This window comes from Nematolebias whitei, chromosome 1 (assembly GCF_014905685.2).
Source record: "Nematolebias whitei isolate Nwh7 chromosome 1, NemWhi1, whole genome shotgun sequence".
NCBI lineage: Eukaryota > Metazoa > Chordata > Actinopteri > Cyprinodontiformes > Rivulidae > Nematolebias > Nematolebias whitei.
This window is the reverse complement of record NC_056498.1, coordinates 6,770,276-6,794,282: the sequence shown is the minus strand read 5'-3', so window position 1 is coordinate 6,794,282 and position 24,007 is coordinate 6,770,276. Positions and strand designations below refer to the sequence as shown.

At 41.9% G+C, this 24,007-nt stretch overlaps 1 protein-coding gene across 1 annotated transcript; it reads right to left on the bottom strand.

Moving 5' to 3' along the window:
• Positions 1 to 1,397: 1,397 nt before the first annotated feature.
• LOC119414484 lies at positions 1,398 to 21,194 on the bottom strand. The gene is made up of 3 exons (XM_037681580.1): positions 20,997 to 21,194; positions 12,609 to 12,627; positions 1,398 to 1,846 (listed from the first exon to the last, which is right to left on the bottom strand). Exons 1-3 carry the CDS (start codon positions 21,192 to 21,194, stop codon positions 1,440 to 1,442), a joined length of 624 nt encoding a protein of 207 aa, XP_037537508.1. The 3' UTR covers positions 1,398 to 1,439.
• Between the last annotated feature and the right edge of the window lie 2,813 nt (positions 21,195 to 24,007).

The following is a 24,007-nucleotide window of genomic DNA, read 5'->3' as shown; positions in this document are numbered from 1 at the left end:
AAGTCAAACTGAACTCAAGACAATATATATATATATATATTAAAGAAGCCCACAACCCGAAGAGGAGACGTGGGTCCCCCTTCCCATGGGCTCACCACCTGTGGGAGGGGCCAAAGGGGTTGGGTGCAATGTGGGATGGGTGGTGGCCGAAGGCGGGGACCCTGGCAGTGACCCTTGGTTACAGAAGCTGGCTATTGGGACGTGGAATGTCACCTCTCTGCTGGAGAAGGAGCCTGAGCTTGTGTGTGAGGTTGAGAGGTTCCAGCTAGAAATAGTCTGACTCACCTCTACGCATGGCTCTGGCTCTGGAACCAGTTTCCTGGAGAGGGGTTGGACACTCTTCCACTCTGGAGTTGCCCCTGGTGAGAGGCGCCGAGCAAGAGTGGGCATAATTGTTGCCCCCATCTTGGTGCCTGTACATTGGGGTTCACCCCGGTGAACGAGAGGGTGGCCTCCCTCTGCCTACGTATTGGGGGACGGGTTCTGACTGTTGTTTGTGCTTATGCACCAAACAGCAGCTCAGATTACCCACCCTTTTTGGAGTCCTTGGAGGGGGTACTAGAGAGTGCGTCTCCTGGGGACTCCCTTGTTGTACTGGAGGACTTCAACGCTCACGTGGGCAATGACAGTGAGACCTGGAGGGGTGTGGGTGGGAAGAACGCCCTCCCTGATCTGAACCCAAGCAATGTTCTGTTATTGGACTTCTGTGCTTGTCATGGATTGTCCATAACAAACACCATGTTCAAGCATAAGGGTGTCCATATGTGCTCTTGGCACCAAGACACCTTAGGCTGCAGTTCGATGATCGACTTTTTTGTCGGCTCATCTGATCTGCGAACACATATCTTGGACACTCGGATCAAGAGAGGGGTGGAGCTGTCCACTGACCACTACCTTGTGGTGAGTTGACTCCAATGGTGGGGGAGGATGCTGGTCAGACCTGGCAAACCCAAACGTATTGTGAGGGTCTGCTGGGAACATCTGGCAGAGTCTCCCGTGAGACGGCGCTTTAAATCCCACCTCCGGGACAGCTTTGAACACGTTCCGGGGGAGGCGGGGGACATTGAGTCTGAGTGGGCCATGTTCCACGCCTCTGTTGTAGAGCTGTATTAGAGTGCTTTATGAATGTGTGTTGGAGGTAAATGAGGCACAGATTGTGTTGTAAAGAGCTTTGAATATCTTAATTCGACAGAAAGGGGCTATATAAGTACAGTCCATTTACTACCACACCCCGTTTTCTCTCACCATCTGTCAAACTGACTGAGTTTAAATCGTTGTTGTGTGTTGCAAGGGTCACGTTGCTGTGGCAGCCATCTTGAATGAAGTTGAGTCAGTTGTCAATCCAATGTTTACTTTTTGTAAGTTTCATTAAAATTCAGTCAAACACACACGCACACACACGAGCAGAAACATTATCGCCCTTGGTGGTGATGACAGAGTCAGAGCTGAGGAGGACGGTCCTGGTAGAGCACCAGCAGCGGCTCCCTCAGACAGCTGCTGTCCAGGCAGTACAGACTCTGGGTTAATGCCTCATGGAGGACCAGACTCCCGTTCTCATCTGTGTAGTGCAGCTGAAAGCCCACCACCTCCAGAGGCCTCGCAACCAGTATCTTGGATACGTCGAACACGTCATACCCGGAGGAGGGCCGCTGATCCAGCATCAGTTGCCTCTCCTGGAGGGTGGGGCTATCATCCAGAGGGTCCTGTGGAGTGATGACGCCGTGCAGGGTGACGGTAACACTGAGGGGACGTGGGTGGAGGGTCTTCCTGAACAGAACCAATTCTGCACCCAGCATGGACGGGTTCAGGCTTCTGACATTAAACCAGATCCATCCAGCAGGAGCATCCAGTGGAGCTGGGTGGTCCAAAAAAATAAAAAAATAATGGAATCAGTTTCAACTTTAGCAGAATGTTGCTTTCAGATAAACACTTGTCTGATTTATCAGCTAATTAGGAGTTAAATTAAAAAAATAAAACAACAACACACAAAATCGCTATAATTTAATTTACAGAGATTGAGCTACGTTTGGAGTGGTAGTAGCTGAGACTGATCTCTAACAGATATTTTGAACACAGATTGTGCAAGATCTTTCTTTAAAACTTTGTCATTAAGTGCAGTATTTGAAGTCAACGTTGTCTGTTAGAATCAGAACCAGCTTTATTGTCGTTGTACAGTTAAATACAGCAAAATTACATTCCGTACAGCACTCTGAAGGGTAGACAGAAGTGTACCAGGGCTGCAGCTTCTATGAAATGCTGCCGTTATTGCTTTTTTTTCATTCAACCTTTATTTAGACAGGTTAATCCCACTGAGCCTCGAGGACTCATGAACAAGAGAGACCTGATTTCAACAAAGAATGATGACAACATGGACAACAGTAGACAGTTATAAAATGGCATACAATTTTTTTAAATACATATGATGGCCAAAAAAGTAACAAAAACAGCTAGATTATAAGGCGAATGTAGAAAACTAAAAACAAGAACATGTCTGCATTGGTCCTTGCCAGGAGTCCAACAGATTCTTAAAGTCAATTAGAGAGGTCAGGGTCGAGAGTTTCAGGTCTTTTTTATATTATATAAATATTATTTTATATTATATAATTTTATATTATATAATATTTTATATTATATAAATATATGATATTCCAGGAAACAGGAGCAGAGTAGGAGAAGGACCTTTTGCCAAGTTCAGTCCACACTGAGGGAACACTGCAGGTAACAATGTCCTGAGAGCGCACGCTGTAGCTGCACTCACGCAGAGAAATGTAGGAGGAGATGTATGAAGACAACAGACCAAGAAGTAATTTAAAGATGAAAATGTACCAGTGAGAGAGTCTACATGAAGTTAATGATGCCCAGTTAATCAGTGAATACAGGGTGCAGTGGTGGGTACGATAATCACAGCCAGTTATGAATCTTAGTGCACCATGATAGACAGCATCCAACATCTGCAGGGTTCTTGTAGGAGCGTTCATGTAAATAATTTCACCGTAATCAATGGAGGGAAGGAAAGTCACAGATACAAGGAGTTTCCTAGCATTCAGAGTGAGACGGGATCTGTTTCTGAAAAAGAAACCCAGTTTAACTTTCATTTTCTTTACTAGGGGGCCGTTTACACGGCATATATTTTGAGTGCATCCGCAGGTTTCTCTCTGCGGTTCTGCTGATCATTTACACGACACCAGTGGCCCCCTCTTTGAATCCGGAGGTTTCTGAACCCACCTTCCAGAGTGGAGGTTTTTCGCTGACCCCCCGCTGATAATGTAAACATCTCCCGCTGAGGCTTTGTGTTAAACCACATGCGCACATGCACGCGCGGACCAACGCTATATTTCTATCAACATGGCGGCAGACACACTGCTTTCTGAACTACGACTGATGGAATATATTTTTAATCTCATAGTTAATCTACGTTAGATTCCAGGTGCTGTGACCAACATCTGTGTTGGAAGAGACACAATCTGATCCAGTTCTAATATCGCTCTTTATAGAACGAGGCACTTGCACACGTCACGCTGCACTATAACATCTAAATGTGCTAAATAATAAGTTTAATAATAATAAACAGTATTTATGTTAGTGTGCGAGATATAATGAAGCTCTGAGCTAAATGAAGCTATCTGGCCATTATGTAATTCAAATTCAAAATGATGCTAAACATATAGCGTGAACACTAAAGTTGAAAATGAAGACATCAGGTTTAATTTTTATTTATTTATTCAACACCACAAACTGTATGTCACATAAACACTGATAATTAAACTGAACACACTATTAAAACACATTAACTGAACTTGAATGGAATGAATAAAAGAAATGAGGGGAATTTTAAATAAATAGTTCATCCACATCTCTCTTCGACGTCCTCCTACAGTTCATCTGGGCCGAGCCTCATTCAGAACCGGTCCGCCTGGTGGGAGGACAGCTCCTTCTTCTTTCAGGAAAAATAAAAAGTCAGTTGGTTGTTTTGTAACCAAAGTAAACACAAACTAACATTATTAAGAACGTTGATTTACCTGCAGTAAAACAGCTACTGATTATCACGGAGTAAAGTCCGACATCGTCGACTCGGTTCTGGTCCACTCAGCGACCGGTGTAGAGCTGTTAGATGAAGCGATCCCGCTTGGCGTCAAATCTGTCGACTCTCATCCAAAATCCAGCCAGAATCCAGCTTTAACTTGTTGTTAGGTTACGTTGTTGTTAGCTGGTTAGCCCAGAGGAAAACAGCATGCCGAGGCAACACGCATGCACATTAGGTGAAGGTACAAAATTCACAGCTCCATCTAATGACCCGGCATAGTAACTACAGCGGATTCGGGAGGGTGGGGGGGAATCCTCCGGATGCGTGTAAACCCAAAATGCGACCATGTCAACGCAAATCTTTTCCTATAATTAACATACGAAAAAAACCTACGTCCCCCCCCCCCCCCCATCGTGTCTGTGTAAATAGGGCCTAGGTTTTCCACGTGGAGCTTAAAAGAGAGATGTGAGTCGACCAAGATACCCAAATATTTATAGAAATCAACAAACTCAGTGGGGACATCATTTGAGGATAAAATCAGAGGAAGAACTGCTGGGACCGACTTCCTGTTTGGAAAACAGCATCCCTTTGGTTTTATTGGCATTTAAGACAAGTTTGAGGCGGAACAAATCTGACTGGATGATGTCAAATGCATATTGCAAAAGCTGGAAAGCCTTATCAACTGTTTTAGCACGACAATAAACAATTGTGTCATCCGCATAAAAATGTAAGGATCCATTAGCGATGCTATGACCTACATTACCTATGTAGATTGTAAAGAGGGTGGGTCCTAAGACTGAGCCTTGTGGTACACTATTGTTGACTGTTAAATAGCTGGAGGAAGTACCATTATGTTGAACACATTGCTTCCGATCTGAGAGATAGTTAGAGAACAAACCAATGGTGTGATCTGAGAAACCAGTTTCTGAGAGCTTATGACACAAGATGTTATGATCCACAGTGTCAAAAGTGTTAGACAGGTCTAAGAAAAGTGCAGCACAATAATCCTTAGCATCCAATGCTTCAACAGCGTCATTATGAACCTTCAGTGAAGCAGTGGTTGTGCTGTGTTGTTTCCTGAAACCAGATTGAAGTTGAGGTAAGATGTTAAATGAGTCCAGGTAATTTTTGATTTGAGAGTTTATCAGTTTTTCTAGAACCTTGGCTAAAATGCAGAGTTTAGAGATTGGCCGATAGTTGTTCATTGAGGTGGGGTCACCTCCAAACAGCAAAGGCTGTTTTCCAAGCATCTGGAATGGAGTTTTGGCTTATAGAGATATTGAAGATGTGGGTCACAGGAACTGCGATGATATGAGCAGCCAGCCTTAAGAAATAAGGTGGAAGTTCATCTGGTCCTGCAGATTTTTTAGGATCAAGATCTTTTAACAGTTTATTTACCTCTCTGAGAACGGAGAAAAAGAGAAGCTGTTTAACTGAGGATTGACTTATAGGAGAGATTTGATTTGCCAAAGTTTGGTTAAGTGAAGTGGCTGATTTTCCCTCCCTGTCAAATCCAGAATAGATTTCAAAATCTTACTTCTAACCTACAAAGCTCTCAACAACCTGGCTCCATCTTATATTACAGATCTTATTGTTCCATATTTTCCTAACAGAGTGCTTCGCTCTCAGACTGCAGGTTTACTTATGGTTCCTAGAATTTACAAAAACAGAATGGGAGGAAGATCTTTCAGTTATCAGGCTCCTCTCTTGTGGAACCAACTGCCAATCTCTGTCCGTGAGGCTGACACATTATCCAGTTTTAAAACTAGGCTTAAGACTTTCCTTTTTGCTAAATTCTATAGTTAGGGTCGGCTTGGGTTTCCTGAGCTGTCCCTTAGTTATGCTGCTATAGGCTTAAACTGCTGGACGACAAACTGACCACAATTTTCACTCTACTTCTGTCTTTACTTACTCTGCTCAACCTGTTTTGTATTTGTAATTATTTTTTCTATCCTTAACATGTGTTTTTTTTCTTTCAGATACACCTGGACCTATACCTGGACCTACCATTCTGTGTTCGTCTGTCTCTCCTCCCTGTCCTCTCAACCAGCCAGTCAAAGCAGATGACCGCTTGTCCTGAGCCTGGTTCTGCTGGAGGTTTCTTCCTTTTAAAAGGGTGTTTTTCCTTTCCACTGTTGCCACTGTGCTTGCTCAGGATGGGAGACTGCATCAAAGCCAAGATTCATCTTGTCTGCTGGATTCCTTAGATGGAGAACTACTAATTGGCTTTTATGTATGTGAATGTTTCTGTAAAGTGCCCTGAGACATCTTTGTTGTGATTTGGCGCTATATAAATAAACTGAATTGAATTGAATTGAATTTTTTCCATTAGTATCTGTGTCAAATAAAGAACTAGAAGCAACAAAATGTTTGTTGAAACAGTTCAGGATCTCGTGCTTATTTGACACAGGAACAGAGTTAACGAGAAGTTGTGATGGGAGGTCAGATGATTGAGAGCTTCCTGAGAGAGATTTGTTGGTTTTCCACAATCTTTTAAGGTCATTTAGATTTTGGAGGTCTGAGATAAGAAATAGTTACGTTTGGCAGCTTTGATGGCAGTTGTGCATTTATTTCTCATCTGCCGAAAACTCAACCAATCAGTGTCTGAGTCAGATTTTCTCGCTGCGGCCCAAAGATGTTCTCTCCTGTGTAGGAGGTCAGCTAGCTCTGGAGTCAACCAGGGGCTGTCTTGTCCCTTTATTCTGAACTAACGAAAAGGAGCATGTTTAGTCACAAAATAAATGAAACTATTATGAAAATAGTTCCAAGTGGTGTTCATGCCGTCAGTTAGTAGAGTATGATGCCAGTCAAAGTGGGATAGGTTCCAGAGGAATGACTGTTCACAAAAACTTTTCAAATCCCTTTTTTGAATTATTCTGGGCTTACAAGGTGGAAGTTTAATATCTCTGAGACCCTCTATTATACAATGATCATTCAAAATGTCAGCGAATACACCTGTACCAAGGAGTTTGTGAGGCAAATTTGTTAGAAACAGGTCTAAGATGGAAGATTTTTCAGGACAGTTTTTGTTTGGTCCAGTGGGAAAGTTGATCAGTTTGGTTAGATTAAGAGATAGGCAACATTCCTTGAATTTATCACAGAGGGGGGTCGACTTATCCCAGTCAATGTTGAAATCTCCTGCCAGAAAAATCTCTTTGAATTTTAAGTTTCCAAGGAATTCAATCAGGGAGGACAGAGCCTCAGATGTTGCTGAGGGGGGACAATAACAACCCACTACAGATAATATCTGGCCTCCATTCAAAAGGTGATGTTTACAGCTAAGGCCTCAAACTGGTTTGGGATTGTTTTAGCAGACACAAGACTAGAAACCAGAGAATCTCTGATGTAAATACCCCCCCCCCCCCCCCTTGACAATCACAGTGATAGATGTTAAATCCATTGATTATCCAGTCATTATTCAGTACAGATTTGTTGAGCCAGGTTTCAGAGATGAAGATTACATCTGCCCCAGAAGAATTGACCAGAATTTTCAAGGCATCAAGTTTTCTCAGAAGGCTATGTGTGTTTACATGCAGAAAATGAAGTCCTGGCATTTTTTTAAAGTAATTTGGTGTGCTGTAATTGGTGGGGGTTCCAGGGTTGGGCTGAATCCCTGAGAGCAATAACAACATTATTTTCAGAAATTTTCTAGAGTTTTTCGTGACTGATTTGTAATTACAGGAGTTAGTAGTGTGACAATTAGCCCCCATAATTGAACCATGAGAACCATTAATGAAGACGCGATCATTCAGAACCCAAAAACAGTGAAAGTTGCAGTGATGGGCAGATCCAGATGTATTAACAAGATTCAGTGACTCCAGATAGTCTGAGATCTGAAAATAATGACAATAATATGAATGGTGCAGAAAAGTCTCAGACCATAAATTGTCTCAAATCAAATGGGCCAACAAATCCGACGAGGTGGCATAACTTTAATTTGAGTTGGGCTGAGGGGGGCTCCGGCCCCCCTGCGAAGATGGATGCTCCCATGGGAAACAGAAGCTGGGTCCAGAATCAACAGGCAGAAACAGATAATTTGTAGCAATTAGCAAAGTGAGCTGCCAGAAAATCCTCCTGAAATGAAAGGCATGGTCCTAGCTCTTTTCAGGTCAACAGGGGACAACAGTGTGATCCGGAATAAAAATAGATAAATAAAAATAATAAAAATGTCTTAGATAAGAAAAGGGGAAGAAAACATGAGGAATTCAAGGAGTATGAGGAGAGAAAGAATAAAAAAAAAAATAGATCTCTCACACCATGTCCTTAGACACAGGGCACAGTGTAAGGCAGCAAAAACAATTACCTTAGCGCAAAAGCAACATAGACATAATACATTTTGCAGGTGGTTGGGTGGGTGGGGTGGGGGGTAGACAAGATGGTGATATTGTTCATGAACATGTGACAAAATGGCAAACAATACACAATAAGATTTTAATTTGTTGCCAACAACACCACCTGGATTCTCTGATCATTGTGGTTCTTATGGCTCTCCGCTGCAACTCTTAACCACAAGCATCCTCCACAGCTACCTGCAAGCGGGCCTGGTGCTCCTGGATCCAGTCATGAATACTTCCAGCCACAGGCTCCTGAACTCTTCCTAAAAGGAAATCAACTGGCAGCTGAGGCTCCTATCCAAACATCAAAAAGAATGGTGATTCAACAGTTGCTTGATGGGGTGTAGTGTTATAAAAGTACAAAACACGTGGTAAACAAGAGCTCCAATCCCTTTTCCGAGAAGACAGCAATGTTCGCAGTGGGTCATGAAGGGTTTGGTTAAACCGTTCATACTGACCATTGCCAGCTGGATGGTACGGTGTGGTGTGTGATTTTTCAACGCCATACAACTGGCATAACTGTTGAGTGAGAGAACTCTCAAAGCTGCGACCCTGATCCAAATGTATTTGGACAGGTATACCAAACTTTAAAAACCACTCATTCACCAAAACCTGTGCTACGGTAGAAGCACGCTGATCTCTGGTGGGAAAAGCAAGTGTGTATTTACTAAACACATCAGTCATAACAAGTACATTTTCAAGTCCATTATGAGTAGGTTCCAACAAGGTAAAATCAATGGCCAAAATCTCATTAGGCTGTGAAGCCAACAAGTGCCCCATAAACGTATAGGCTTGCAGCTGAGACTCTTTTGCCACTTGGCATCTCTCGCAGTTCTGACACCACTGGGCCACCTCTGCAGCCATGCCCAGCCAATAACAATGTTGGCGTAGGAGCTCTAATGTTTGTTCCACACCTTGATGGCCATGCTCGTGGTGAACGTTTTTCAAGGTTTCCTCCCTTAAGGATGTTGGCAACACCAGTTGTAAAAGTAACTCACTACTAGCAGGTTTAAACACTTGGTGGTATAGAACATCATTCTCCTCAAACAATTTGTCCCACTGCCAGAGTAACACCAGAATGGGCTGAGATACCTGCTGATGCTCTTCAGCAGTGGGACGCTGTTTTCGCCTCCAAAAAACCAAGAACTCCTGGATGGATGAGTCAACCTGCTGAAAAGTACCAATTTCAGAGATGCTATGGTTAGGCAAGGCCATAGCAGCCACTTGGCTAACCTCCCTTTGCTTCCCCTGAAAAACCTCCCTCAAGGGTTCAGGAAGGGATGTACCAGGGACCATAATGTCCAAATCCTGTGCACCAACAGGATGCTACCTTGACAAGGCATCAGCATTCTGGTTGGCTCTGCCAGAACGGTATTTGATTTCAAAGTCAAACAGTGGAAGCTGGGCAGCCCAGCGTTGTTCAGTTGAGCCCAAATTGTCTGAAGCCAAATGGCTCAATGGATTATTGTCAGTAAAGACAATACACTTATGGTCCAACAGGTAGTCCCAAATTTTTTGGTCATTGCCCACTTCAGTGCCAAAAATTCCAGTTTCATGGAGCTATTCTACATATTACGCTCTGTGGGCCTCAAGCCATGGCTTGCATAAGCAATGGGTCTCACCTTACCTCCTTGCTCCTGTGAGAGCACAGCCCCCAAACCACCATAATTTGCATCCACCTCTAAAATAAAAGGACATGAAAAATCTGCATAACCCAACACTGGTGCAGTTGTCAGTCTGGTTTTCAGTTCCTCAAAACTGTTCTGGCACTCCTTTGTCCAGCCTTGGATGACATTCTGATCTGGCCGTCTCTTCAACCTGGTGCCCCCTAGTTCTGCAACCAGCCTGTGTAGAGGAACAGCTAATTTTGTAAAGCCCTTTACAAAGCGACGGTAATAACTAGCAAACCCAAGAAAGGATCGTAGCTCAGAAACTGTAGTGGGGGGCTGCCAATTAGCTACTACCTCAGTCTTACTGGGGTCAGTGGCAACACCTTCAGCAGAAATAGCATCTCCCAGATAGCTCACCTCAGGTTTAAAGAAGGCACATTTATTTAGCTTTACTTTGAGGCCTTCCCCTTGAAGCCGACTCAAAACCACTTCCAACCTCTCTAGATGTTGCTGAGCTGTGGAGGAAAACACAACAATGTCATCCAGGTACAACAAAAGACTTTTGCACTGCTGATCACCAAACAGCCGCTGCATCAACCTTTGGAAGGTTCTGGGTGCATTACAAGGCACAAAGGGCATGCGATTCCACTCAAAGAGACCGAATGGAGTGCAAATTGCAGTTTTAGGCCGGTCGGCCTCTGTTACTGGCACCTGGTTATACCCACTTACCAAATCCAAAGTGGAAAACCAGCGTGCGCCCCCTAGTGCATCCAGGGACTCCTCTATATGAGGGAGGGGAAAGGCATCATTTCTAGTTTTAACATTTAGGTGCCTGTAATCAACACACATACGCAAAGTCCCATCCTTCTTCTTAACTAATACAATGGGACTAGCGTAAGGGTTGTTGCTTTCCTTAATTACGTCTGCCTCAAGTAATTTGTAGATATGTTCTTTAGCGGCCTCATACTCAGAAGGAGGTATGCGCCGGTAACATTGTTTCACAGGTATATCATCCATGAGGGAGATATCATGGGTGCCCAAATTAGTACATCCCAAATCGCCATCATGTGCTGAAAAGACAAAACTATATGTCTTAAGCAACACCCTTACCTCACCTTGCTCTTCAGTTGACAAACCAGTCACATCCAATGCATCTATCTGGTCCTGGACAGAGTATGCAGCCACTTGCTCTCCCCTGAAGGCCATGTCTGATAGTACTGCTTGGACACCTGAAGACAAGCTGACAACGTGAACAGAACTCAGCGTACCAATTTGGGTATGAGGATGTAGCACCACATCAGTAGTGCCCACATTCACAATGGGGATGTAGGCAGTTCCCCTTGTGATCTGAATCAGAGCAGGTGAAATAAGGAGTCCAGACAGAAGGCTGGAGTTCAAAGATTCAAACAAAACAACTTTATCTGAGTACCTCTCAGAACATGTGGCTGGCACAGTCTTCAGTGTGCCACCAGGAATACGGTGAACCTCCTTACCACACACTTTTACACCACCGATGATGTCATCTGGAGGTTGAGTTGTGGTATGATGGCATCAGTGGAAAGCCTGTCTAATGAACTCTGGAGCAGTAGAAACAGCAGGTGAGTTAAAGTTGAACCATGATGTTTAAAAAGCTCACCATAACGGCGACTAATCACATTCATCTCCGAAACACCTGGCGCCTTCAATGACACACCAGTAAGGGGATCTTTGACCACCAACACCCCACACTGGGGCATGATCTTGTCACAGAGTTCAATATCCAATTCTAAATAGCCAATGTAGGGAATGGCAAGGCCATTGGCAGCTCTGAGCTGAAGCTAATGACAGGACTGCAATTTATCTTCTCTCAGTAAATAAACTCTCTTTAATGGTAGACATCATGGATTCAGTGTCTATTAAACAAGGAACCTCGACACCACCATGCTCACCACCAAATGTGGGCAGGATGACACCAGATTAGAACCTTCCTGAGAAACACCAACTCTAGAGCCAATAACTGCCCTGTCCGAATCGTGGCTCAACAACTCGGCGGGAATTCGTTTTCTGATGCCTGAGGTGATGATTGAGCAGGGGCATGTTTCTGGACTCGAATCCTATCACAATCCCTGGCAAAATGGCCGGGTTTCTAACAATGCCTACAAACAATAGGGTCACGAGAACGACCCCGCTGATTGGTCTTCTGCAAACGAGCTATGCTCTGGGTAAATTGGTTAAGCTGTAATTGCTGTTGCTGGAACATATTCCTCAACTGGCGCAATTCAGAGGCTTTGTGTGAACCAACTGCCCCTTGAGAACAACTCTGCACCCCATAATGACACCCAAATGTTGAAGGGCTAGAAGATCATAGACAGAGTATATTACTTGGCCACACCTCACGCTACCAACGAAATGCCTCTGCTCTAACCTCGAGCAAGGTGGCTGTTGGCTTCCCATGCACAAACTGCTTCAGCTCATGACGAAGGGCCCCATCAAACACATGCTCCACAAATGGCTGTACCTCCTCAAGCCACTCAGTTAACCCAATACCTCTTTTCCCCCTAAACATGGGACATTTTTTAATCACGTGTTACGAAAACAAACCTCTGTTACCGAGGGACTTGTAGCAAAAAGGTGACTCTGTTGTATGCTGTGTAGCACTAGGTCCAGGCCCAGCTACCACCTGCTCTTGGCACAGCTTCTCATTTTCAGCTCTCAAATGAATTATTAAGCTCTTCAGAGCCTGCATTTCTGCCTCCATAACTGAGCCCTGACCCATAAAAGGTACCTCACAATTGTAAAGACGCGCATATCTGCTGTGCTGTATTGCTCGATGTATCACAACTATATCTTGTCCTTTATCTGTATCTGCTTGGCTTTTGGATCTGCTTGCCTTTTGGTATCAACAAGTACAGCTTAAACTAAGTCAGAAAATATATTTGAGTTTTTTGTGTACGGAACATGAACTAACAGGGAGCTGCTGGTGTGTGTCCCACCTGATGACAAGATCACCAGCAAACTGGAACAGCAGAAGAAAATAATAAAACAACTCCATAAAAGGACTTTCAGAAAAAGAAGACATCAGTTTGAACTAGTTTAGACAAAGAACTGTAAGAATGTGTGACATGTCTCTGGGTGGAGCTTTTGTGTTTAAATACAGAAGAAGCTGAAAGCTTCGGTCAGACGCGTCCTGGGTTTTTGTTGTATCTCTGTTGGTTTGGGGTAAGAGCGTCTCCTTTCAGCTGAAAGCTTTAATAAATGTTGGTAATACTTTTTAACTTGAATCTCTCTGACTGATTATTGTGTCTTTTCTCCATGTATCTCTGAACCAATGAGAGGAACAGGTGAATAGGCTGAAAAGTCCGAGTTGTTGTGTAGATTTTCCTTGACACAATTAAACAGGACTCCAAATTAGGAAACTTTTTTTTTAATTCCACCACTTAACCAGCTGCTGCTTTGCCTGAGAAGAAAAGGGAACACAATTAAAACAAAAATTAAATAAAATAAAATACTTGAAACTCCGTCTCTCTTGCAATTGCAAAAATGCCCTACGTGCCCACCGCCAAATGTGACCAATACACAATAAGATTTGAATTTGTTGCCAACAACGTCACCTGGATTCTCAACCAGGAAATCACAGGTACGTAATTGCAATAAGCAAGAGACACTGTTCAAGATTTACAATATTTATTAAAAAACAGTAAATCTCAATACCTGTTTTTAGATTTTAAAAAATTACCAAAATAAAGCTCCCCATATGTGAAGTTAGTTTGGGGAGCAATATTATAGGCAGAAACATGGGTGTGCTATGAGGTCTCCAGTTTCTCATATTGTGGCCAACCTGTACATGGAGGTGGTAGAAAAGAGAGCTGTAGTGAACTCGGCCTCCGACCAAAACCTGCCTCTGAAGACCTTCTTGGGACAGGAACTGTTATTTCATTGATTTGAATCCAGAAATACAAATTAGCTCATCCAGAGAATGTCTAATTGTATCCTGAAGTAATCAATTGAAATAACACTCTTCTTTTTATATTATCATTACTATTTTACAATATCTTGATAATCAAAAAGTGTGTTTAGTTCATATCTTTTCTAATGTTGAAGTGAACCACTCATTTTAAATCAACTGTGAAACAGTATTAATGATTTTTTAAACCTCATTTAAATTAGAAATCAAGTTAAATGTCTATTTACAAAGTAATTATGCATTTGATTTTCTGTCAAATGAGAAGTCAGTGATGTCGGTCAAAAGTCAGAGACAGTCAGAAAAGAAGTTATTAGAATGGGCTGTATTGTTTTTAAACCTAGCAGACGGTAAAAAGAGAAACACTGGCATCTGCGTTGTCTCACTTCGCCATAACATTTCTCTCTGTACTAAAATGTTCCTAAACATTCCTGAACCCTTTGTTGACTTTTAATAACCCTCTGATATCACTAGAGCCACCCCCTGTTGATTGTTTCAACCAATCAGGAAGTCCTGAAGTGACCGGAAGTGAGAACTCTTTAAAAGTCCACACTTCCTGGAACTATTCAGTCTACTCAGTCTACTGAGTCTACTCTTGGAGTTCTCTTGATGGAGTCTTCTCAAGCCTTCTGGAGTCTTCCACTCCTGAGTGGGATCTCTGACGGAGTCACAGCGACTGGCTGTGAATCCACCCGGGCGTAACGCCTCCAACTTCGAAGGGAGCTGAGCCTGTTTGTTGAACGGAGTAAATCGACACGACTTCTGACAATGACCAGCCACTCTAACCGGAGACGCTGGAAGGTAGCATTGAAATGGACCCAGTACCGGAGCTGATTTATCTCCTGCGAAGGTAACGAGTCGTCACGCGCTAAGTGTACCTGAGGTTTGAGCTGGTGATTGAAAGAAGCGTGCCAATTCTGGTCAATCCAAACATACACCTCCCTTTATCCATCTCTTCTTTAAACTCCTTCATTCCTTCCTTTAAACTCTTCTATTTTGCCAGTAATCTAGATGCCTTCAGAAATGTCTTGTTGTCTTATTAGTAAAGCGTGCCAAGTTTTATTAATCAGAACCAGATCAGCTAATCAAGTGTACATGTTTTGATGTTAAATTTTGATTCTGTTAAATAAATGACCGCATTTATTCTGATGGGTCAAAGGAAAATTAACGTCTCTTGTCACTGATTAAACAATCCTCACAGTTACCTCATCACATGGCATTAATTTAACTCGAAAAAGAAAGAACCCGCTATATTTAAATAATTAGTAGTGAAGGTACAGTTAAGCTGTCCCCAACCTTTACTACATTTGGTGGGACCATACGTGTTTTAAATAACACATTTGGTGGGACCGTACGTGTTTTAAATGACACATTTGGTGGGACCGTATGTTCACAGCAAAGTTGTCCTTGACACACTACAGAGCCTTGACATCCTTTTCAGGGACACCACCAAGTCATTGTTTCAGGTATGTTGATTACACCTGGGTTAAAATTAAATTTCAGGAAGTCCAACATTTTACTGACATCAATTCTGTGGATAAATACAAGTTCACATGATAAAATGTAAAATATGGCAGGTTGGCTTTCTTGGACTGTGAGGTCTCAGTCTCTGATAGAGGACATTTGCAAACCGAGGTTTACCACAAACCCACCCACACAGACCAGTATTTGCAGTTTGACTCCCATCACCCTATGGAGCACAAGTTAGGAGTCATCAGGACTCTGTACCACAGAGCAGACAGTGGCCCCACTAACTCAGGAGCCAGGCAGAAGGAGAAATCACACACAAGACAGGCTCTAGAACAATGCGGATATCCTAACTGGACCTTCCTGAAAGCAGAGAGGAAACCCAAACAGGACTCCAGTCAGCCATCAGGTGAAAAGGAGGAACCCAGACCAGTGGTCATTCCTTAAGTTGAGCGAGTATCAGAAAAACTGAGACGTTTATTTTCTAAACATAACGTCCCAGTGGCTTTTAAACCCCAAAATGCATTACGGCAAAGACTGGTTCATCCCAAAGATTCAGTCCCCCGGCACAAACAGAGTAATATTGTGTATGCTGTTCAGTGTCAGGAGGGTGATCAGTCTTATATCGGGGAAACTAAACAGCCACTGGCCAAAAGGATGGCCAAGCACAGAAGAGCAACAACATCAGGCCAGGAGTCTGTGGTCTATACTCATCTCCAGGCGAGCGGTCACTCTTTCAGGGATGAAGATGTTCACATCCTGGACAGAGAGGAACAATGATTTGAAAGAGGAGTAAAGGAGGCCATCTTTGTGAAAAGAAACCATCCATCATTAAACAGGGGTGGAGGCCTCCGTGTTCAACTGTCCCCCTCTTACAATGCTGTTATTGCTAGTATCACTCAGCCTCCTGTGAATAGTAAACAGCCATCATTGTGCTAATCGTTAATCGTAAGGACCATCGTTAGGCTGATTGTCCTTCTTGATCATATGAGCAGCTGGTTTTGGTTATCAGCAGCAAAACCGGCTGATCCACTCTGAGAAGGTGCTATTTATAAGACTGAGCTGAATACAGCACCTCAGACTGAGGAAGTCTTTCGGATGAAAGACAAAAAGTTTCTACTTTTTTTTGTTGTTGTTTTGCTTTGTTTTGTTTTTTGAATGTCCAGAGGACCAGGTTTAACTTTTTTTGATTTTTCTACCTGGATTATTGAGCATGCATAAAGATATTGTCGAGGAAAATCAACACAACAACTCAGACTTTTTAGCCTATTCACCTGTTCCTCTCATTGGTTCGGAGATACATGGAGAAAAGACACAATAATCAGTCAGAGAGATTCAAGTTAAAAAGTATTACCAACATTTATTAAAGCTTTCAGCTGAAAGGAGACGCTCTTACCCCAAACCAACAGAGATACAACAAAAAACCAAGATGCGTCTGACCGGAGCTTTCAGCTTCTTCTGTATTTAAACACAAAAGCTCCACCCAGAGACGTGTCACAACATTCTTACAGTTCTTTGTCTAAACTAGTTCAAACTGATGTCTTCATTTCTTGGAAGTCCTTTTATGGAGTTGTTTTATTATTTTCTTCTGCTGTTCCAGTTTACTGGTGATCTTGTCATCAGGTGGGACACACACCAGCAGCTCCCTGTTAGTTCATGTCCCGTACACAACAAACTCAAATACATTCTCTGACTTAGTTCAATCTGTACTTGTTGATACCAAAAGGCAAGCAGATCCAAAAGCCAAGCAGATACAGATAAAGGACAAGATACAGTTGTGATACACCAATCAATACAGCACAGCAGATAAGAGCATCTTTAAAATATCCACCAGAAATTCTCAAGAAACGTGCAGAGTACCATCAAGTAAAGAAGATGCTGAAGGAGGATAAAATTAAGTTCCAATCCTGCAAAACTATTCGCGTTCTACGAAGAAGAGACCTGCGTGTACCAGACAGCAGTGGAGGTGACATCAGATATGGCAGAACGGGGACTCCCAGTGACCATCATCCACCCCCCAGTGAATGCGATCCAGCAGGAGCTACAACAACATTTTTGTGTCCAGAAAAAGAGATCAAACCAATTAAAACTGTCAGAATTGAACAAAGAATTAAAAGAGGTTGAGACAAAACATAAGAAAGAACTAAAACCAGAACATAGTGTGAAGCTTAAAATATTAAGAAACAAACTTAATGCTATATATTCACAAGAAATACAAAAAAAGATGATTTATACCAAACAAAAATACTATGAATCGAGAGCCAAGTTTGCCAAACTCTTAGGGAGAAAATTACAAAAACAACAAGCAGACAACACAATAGATAAAATAAGGGACACAACTTCTAAGAGGAGTGTGTATAAACAAAGTGAAATCCAACAAACTTTTCAAAGTTATTATAAACTATTATGCACACAGCCAAACTTAAGATGGACAACAAATCAAACAATTCCTTGAACAACTTCACATATCTGTTTTGTCAGATGATCAAAATCAAAGAATAGTGGCTAATATCACAGAATAGGAGCTCTCATATGCCATCTCAAAGCTTAAAACAAACAAATCTCCTGGTCCGCATGGATTTCCGTCTGAATATTCATTTTGCTTGCTACATCACGCAGAAAGGCTTTTGAAGAACCGTCTCAATTTTTCCTTACACGTCAAACCACATAAGATCCATTGAGATCACACTTAGTCACTCCCCCTGATCCACGTGACAGGTTGTGCTCCTCTTCTGTGAAGGAGGAGACTAGGCCCTATAAATCTGGAATGCCACAGGACATCCGCCCCTTCCGGTTCCTAATCTCACGTTGAACTGTACCGGAGAGGCCATCGCTGTAAACTGTAACCTTTTCCTGCCTTGATTTTAATACAATTGGTAAAACTGAATTCACGTTTCCTTGATTTATTAAATTGTGTAAGTTGCTGTTTCTGAAGGAGGTTCGAGCAGCGTGGGCTGGAGGTGGGTCCTGGGTCAGAGAGGAGGCCCAAGGCCCACCAGCTAGCAACAGCTTGCTGCAGTGAACTGTGACCTGCATCCAGCTCCTGTTGTAACAGGTCCAAGCACTGAAACTTGAGGAACTCCATGACTAACTTTGGTGTAAGATGAAGATTCATTATTTACATTTACAAATTGGAATCTATCAGATAGATATGATTTAAACTAATTTAGAGCCGTTCCTGTAACATATAATTCGCTCAGAGACTGAGTGTTGCCAAGCCCAGCACGCACATTCCAGACAGTTTAAACAGCTGATGACTTTTCCAAATTTGTCGATAATCCAGATTTCCACCAACTCCAAAAAGCAGAATCCAGTTATCATTAATCCAATTATGTTTCAGAGATAAGAGGGCTCTCCTTCACCCTGTCTTCTTGTTGAGAAAATTTGATCAATTGCTTTGAGAGACCAGCTGAACAAATTCATAGTTCGAAAGGTATGCAAAAGGGGCTCTGAAAAAGGTTCACAAGACAAAGAGCAAAGCAGGAACAGAGAGAGGGAAGAAGAGCGACCGTCTTCGTCGAGAGCAAGTCATGAAAAAAGTTAGCAAAATATCTCATGAATAGATGAGTGGCTTATAACTCCTGGAAGTCCCTTTATCTTTATGACAGTTAATGTTTCCAAGTGGGGAAAAAACACTTAAAAAACCCAACAAATAAATAAAAAATACTATTTTTTGATTCACAAAATTCTAGTCAGTCTTTTAGAGCTCTCACAGCCTGAAATAAAAACATCACATTTAAATAATAATAATAAAAAAAAGAATCTGTTTTGTTTTTAAAAAAAGCTCCATGTTTCATCTTACAGTTGTCAAGCCTTGAGCTGATAAAAGCATGAATGGCCTATTTCAGGTCAGGGCAACTTAAAAAAAGGCTTGATTCTGGTTAAGACATACTGTTTCTGAAAAAAACTGACCTTGAGCCCAAAGGCTATAGATTTATCAGATCATCACCAAGAAAGATACACTGACTTTTCATTTAAAAAACAAAATTTAAAGTGGAGCCACTTTTTAATGTCGGCAATACAATCAGTAAAATAAATGTGAGGATGACTACTGTTAGGCTTTGTAGGTAAATAAATTTGTAGTTTGTCCACATAGCAGTGAAAAGAAAAGTGGTCTGGTAATAACTGATCCAAGTGGCAGCGCATAGAGAGAAGAGGAGAGGACCAAGAATACAGCCCTGCAGTACACCACAAAAAAAGAGAGGCACTAGTGGAAGCCAGAGTTCCCATCATGACAGAGAGTTCTGTTGGTCAAGTAGAAGGGAACCACTTGAAAGCTGAACCAGAAATGCCAACAGTGTTGAGGAAGAGACAGAAGGACAGCATGGTCCACTGTGTCAAAAACAGCTGTAAGGTCCAGCAACACTAAAGCAACAGGGCACTTTGCATCCATGGACATGGCAATCTCATTATGGACTTTTAACAGGGCTGATGGTATGGGGCAAGATCTAAATCCAGACTAACATTTTTCATAAATGCTATGTTTTTCTGAGACAGGTTGTAGCTGCATAAAAAACTTTTCAAAACTTTAACTAAAAACAGGAAAATGAGAAATAGGTCTAAAATTTGGTCAAACTGATGGGTCAATGTGTGGTTTTTTGACAAGGGGCCTATCCACAGCATGTTTAAAAGCAGTAGGGACATTTCCTAAAATAAGGCAAGATTTTCAAGATTTTTAGAAGCTCTCAAGTATAAAAGCAGAGCAACACCTAGTGGGCTAATACCAAAATCACATGTTAATAATAATAATAATAATAATAATGTATTGTCATAATTTTATGTTCCCATACAATGGTGAAATTGGCTCTCTGCATTTAACCCATCCACTACCAGGTGGAGCGATGGGCGGCCTTTGGAGGCACCGGGGACCAACTGGGGATGAGGTGGCCTGCAGAAACACCATGAGATGTGCAATGACCAGGGATCGAAACCGGGACCTTCGGGTCCTGAGTTGGCTGCCCTGCCTCTACACTATCTCGGCCCCAATAAATGTTAATAACAAAGGCAAAAAAGAAATAAACCATTACTGAGAAGAATGCATTATTTTATGATGTGATAAATATGAAATTAAAAGTTGTATTTTCAGTGTATTTTAACGTGGATGATTGTCCCCCCAGAAACACAAGAGTGTAGTAAAGTTACTGTGAAGTTATGAGAGCATCTGAAAAATTATGATACAATAAAAATAAAAACAGTAGAGGGTATTTTTAGTCTTATTAAATAAAGATTGACTCAACAAAAATAAATAATTAAATAAAAACATGGACAAAAATAAATGTGTGGCAGATTTTTTTCCCCATATGGCCGTATGGAGAAAAATCAACTTCTTTTAAGGGTTAATGAAACTTTTAGGAATGGCTTGATGTCGATCTACAACTGATCAATACTTGGAGTCAGTCTAACTCAAGATTTCTGCTGCATCTAAAAACAGTTAGTTTCACAGATACTGAGCTAAACTTAGATGTAGTAATAGCGGAGTCTGTCATTCTCACTTTTTAAAGCATGCTGTTGAATGTGATGGTTTTTACAAGGTTTTAACAACTACAGCTCCATTCCCTTTGGTCATATGATAATTTTATTTAAAATTCTGGCATAAATTGAGGCGGTTTCTTACTATCAACACTTTTAAAGCTCTGCACCAAAGTTCCCTCCGATCGTGTATGGTCTGGAGCATCCGGTGAGGCGAGATGCAGGTAGATCCTCCTCATGTACGGGTGAGCTTCAGCCTGATAACTTGCCGACACTTTCTTAATATGTAACATTTCCAAAATGGCTTTGTTGAGATCTTGGTCACTTTCTGCATCTCCATGCTGATCCATCAGTAAGCCTTGAATGGAGCAGACCATGAAAATATGGAAAACTCCCAAACACAGTCCTTGGATCATTCTTGGATAACTCTGGTACGGTAGAGAGGTTTAGCTGCAGACCTCTGCAGGGCCCCACCGGGCAGGCTCTGTTGAGACACAAGAACCCCAGGAGCTGTCAGGGCCAACATGTCTGAAGCTGAGGAATGTTCTCTCTTTACAACAAACACTCCACCGTGCAACGTACCGAACCATGGTGCTGCACAACTCTGAACAAGCAACAACAACTCTGGTGCACAACCACAAATAATCCAGAGCAAAACAAACCCTACAGCATGAAGCCAGAGATCAGAAGGATCTTTTTAAACTCACACATTTACAGAACATCAACTAGAGATGTTACATTTTCCTGGAAATGGCAGCCGCTGAACAGGGTTGCCAGATGGGTGTAGCATATATGAGAGATGGAGCAAGAAGGTTGACACTTGCTCCTCACTATACTACATTTAATTATTTGTTTTGCACTCGTTAAAGCTGGGCACCATCTGATCAGCTTATTGAACAGCAATGACTTAATTAATATATTCACCCTTTATTAATCAGAACTCAGTCACTGAAGTAGAATCCATTAATTACAGGGCGTTCTATACCATAACAAATGAATATTCATCTGAATGAGGAGACCAAAATTGTTTGAAGTTTTATTACAAAAATAATTAATCAAACTAAGAATCATCAAAAATAATAAACAAAATCAAACAACATGAATGGTAAAGGATAATAATTTGGAGAAATAATTTGTTTTGAAAAGTATTAGAGTAATTAATAAAACATTACCAAGCTAAACAATAATTAATGAGTCAAGGATTAAAACTCTTTTATCTCAAGGTTCAAGTTTCTTTATTGTCATTTACATCACATGCGGTACATGTGGTGGAGTGAAATTATGTGCACAGGGTCCCAGTTACATCCAACAATAAAATGTAAAAGAAAAACAACGATAAGATCTAAGATATGAACTAAGAAAAACATCAACTAAAAATACACTAAGCACTAATAGCATAAAAACATTATGTCGAACAGCAGCACAAACATGAGCATGAGTCTGTGTGAGCAGATTAGCACAAATGAACACATCAACATGAAACAGATCAGCAGCAACATGATGTGATTTTTTTCACAGTGATTATTCTGGTTAGAGATTCACGAGTCTAACCACCTCAGGTTAGAAACTGTTCCTCAGTCTAGTTGTTCTACACTCAATGCGCCTTAAACTCCTTCCTGAGGGGAGCAGGACAAAAAGTGTATGTGCTGGGTGAGTGGGGTCCTTCATGATGCAGGTGGCCCTCTTCCTGCATTTGGAGGTGTAGATGTCTGTGATGGTGGGGAGACTGACTCCAACAGACTTCTGTGCAGCCTTCACCACTCTCTGCAAAGCTTTTCTTTCTGCAGCTGTGCAGCCTTCATGCCACACGTTGATGCTGGAGCACAGGATGCTCTCCACTGCACACCTGTAGAAGGAGGTGAGGACTGAGTTTCCCAGACCAGCTTGTTTCAGCCATCTGAGGAAATAGAGTCTATGATGAGCTTTCTTGATCAGGCTGGTGGTGTTGTTGCCCCAGCTGAGGTTGTCATTCAGGTGCACACTCAAGTACTTGTAGCTGGAAACCACTTGCACCACAGATCCTCTTATGTTCAGGGGCGGTAGGTGTGTTTGTTCCTTCTGAAGTCCACGACCATTTCCTTTGTCTATTTCACATTGATGTGACGGTTATTCTCTTTGCACCAGCTCTCCAGGTGTTCCACCTCCTACCTGTAGTTGGACTCCTCGTTGTTTGTGATGCATCCCACCACCACTGTATCATCTGCAAACTTTACAGTATGACAGCCTGGATGGGTAGGTGCACAATCATACGTGAGCAGAGTGAACAGGACAGGGCAATAGATGAAGCTTTTCCTTAGTTTACACATTTTCCAGAAGAAATTGACATGTCGGTCTGTTTCGAGGCCAACAGGGGAGTCATAGTTTAGATATGGTGCTAGATTAGGGTGCATTCTGCTGGTCCGTACTTACGAGCCTCTTCAAGGTCATTTTCATGCTGACGAGTCCGAAAGCCGCAGGTGGCCTGTGATTCAAATCACTTCCAAATTACGGTTTAGCTCGTAAGTCAGCTGATTTTGAGTCCTCAAAGCACGGACCAACCTTCACATAAGCAGCAGCCTGACGAGGGACAAAATAGCTTTAGCCATCTTCTTTGTATGTTGATAAAACAGGTTCCAGACTATTCCAAAAACAGGAAACATGTTGTCATAAATCCAAATATATTCAATTCAAAGAGGAGGTGCGCCCAGAATCTTTCTGTCTCTTGTAATGAAGAGGAGATAACTGTGCATGAACAATTTTTAGCAAGAGTCTATGGGCAAAGATTTTTGCGACCCAAGGGCGGAAATACATCACCAATCGGAGACAAAGTTTTTGAAAGAAACAACTGCGTCATCAATCAGAAACGAAAATACAGCTACATATATTTCGAAACATTTTTATTTAATTATTTTATTTTTATTTTTTCTGTCTTCAAGATAATATGTGAGTGGTTTGAGTGGTGGGGCTGCACCATAGTGCCCCCTATTTATGAGCCGCCACTGATATCTATCTATCTATCTATCTATCTATCTATCTATCTATCTATCTATCTATCTATCTATCTATCTATCTATCTATCTATCTATCTATCTATCTATCTATCTATCTATCTATCTATCTATCTATCTATCTATCTATCTATCTATCTATCTATCTATCTATCTATCTATCTATCTATCTATCT

Bases quoted from the DNA above. Each gene is read 5' to 3' on its own strand.
- LOC119414484 (XM_037681580.1), bottom strand. From the start codon at position 21,194: ATGGATCAGCATGGAGATGCAGAAAGTGACCAAGATCTCAACAAAGCC.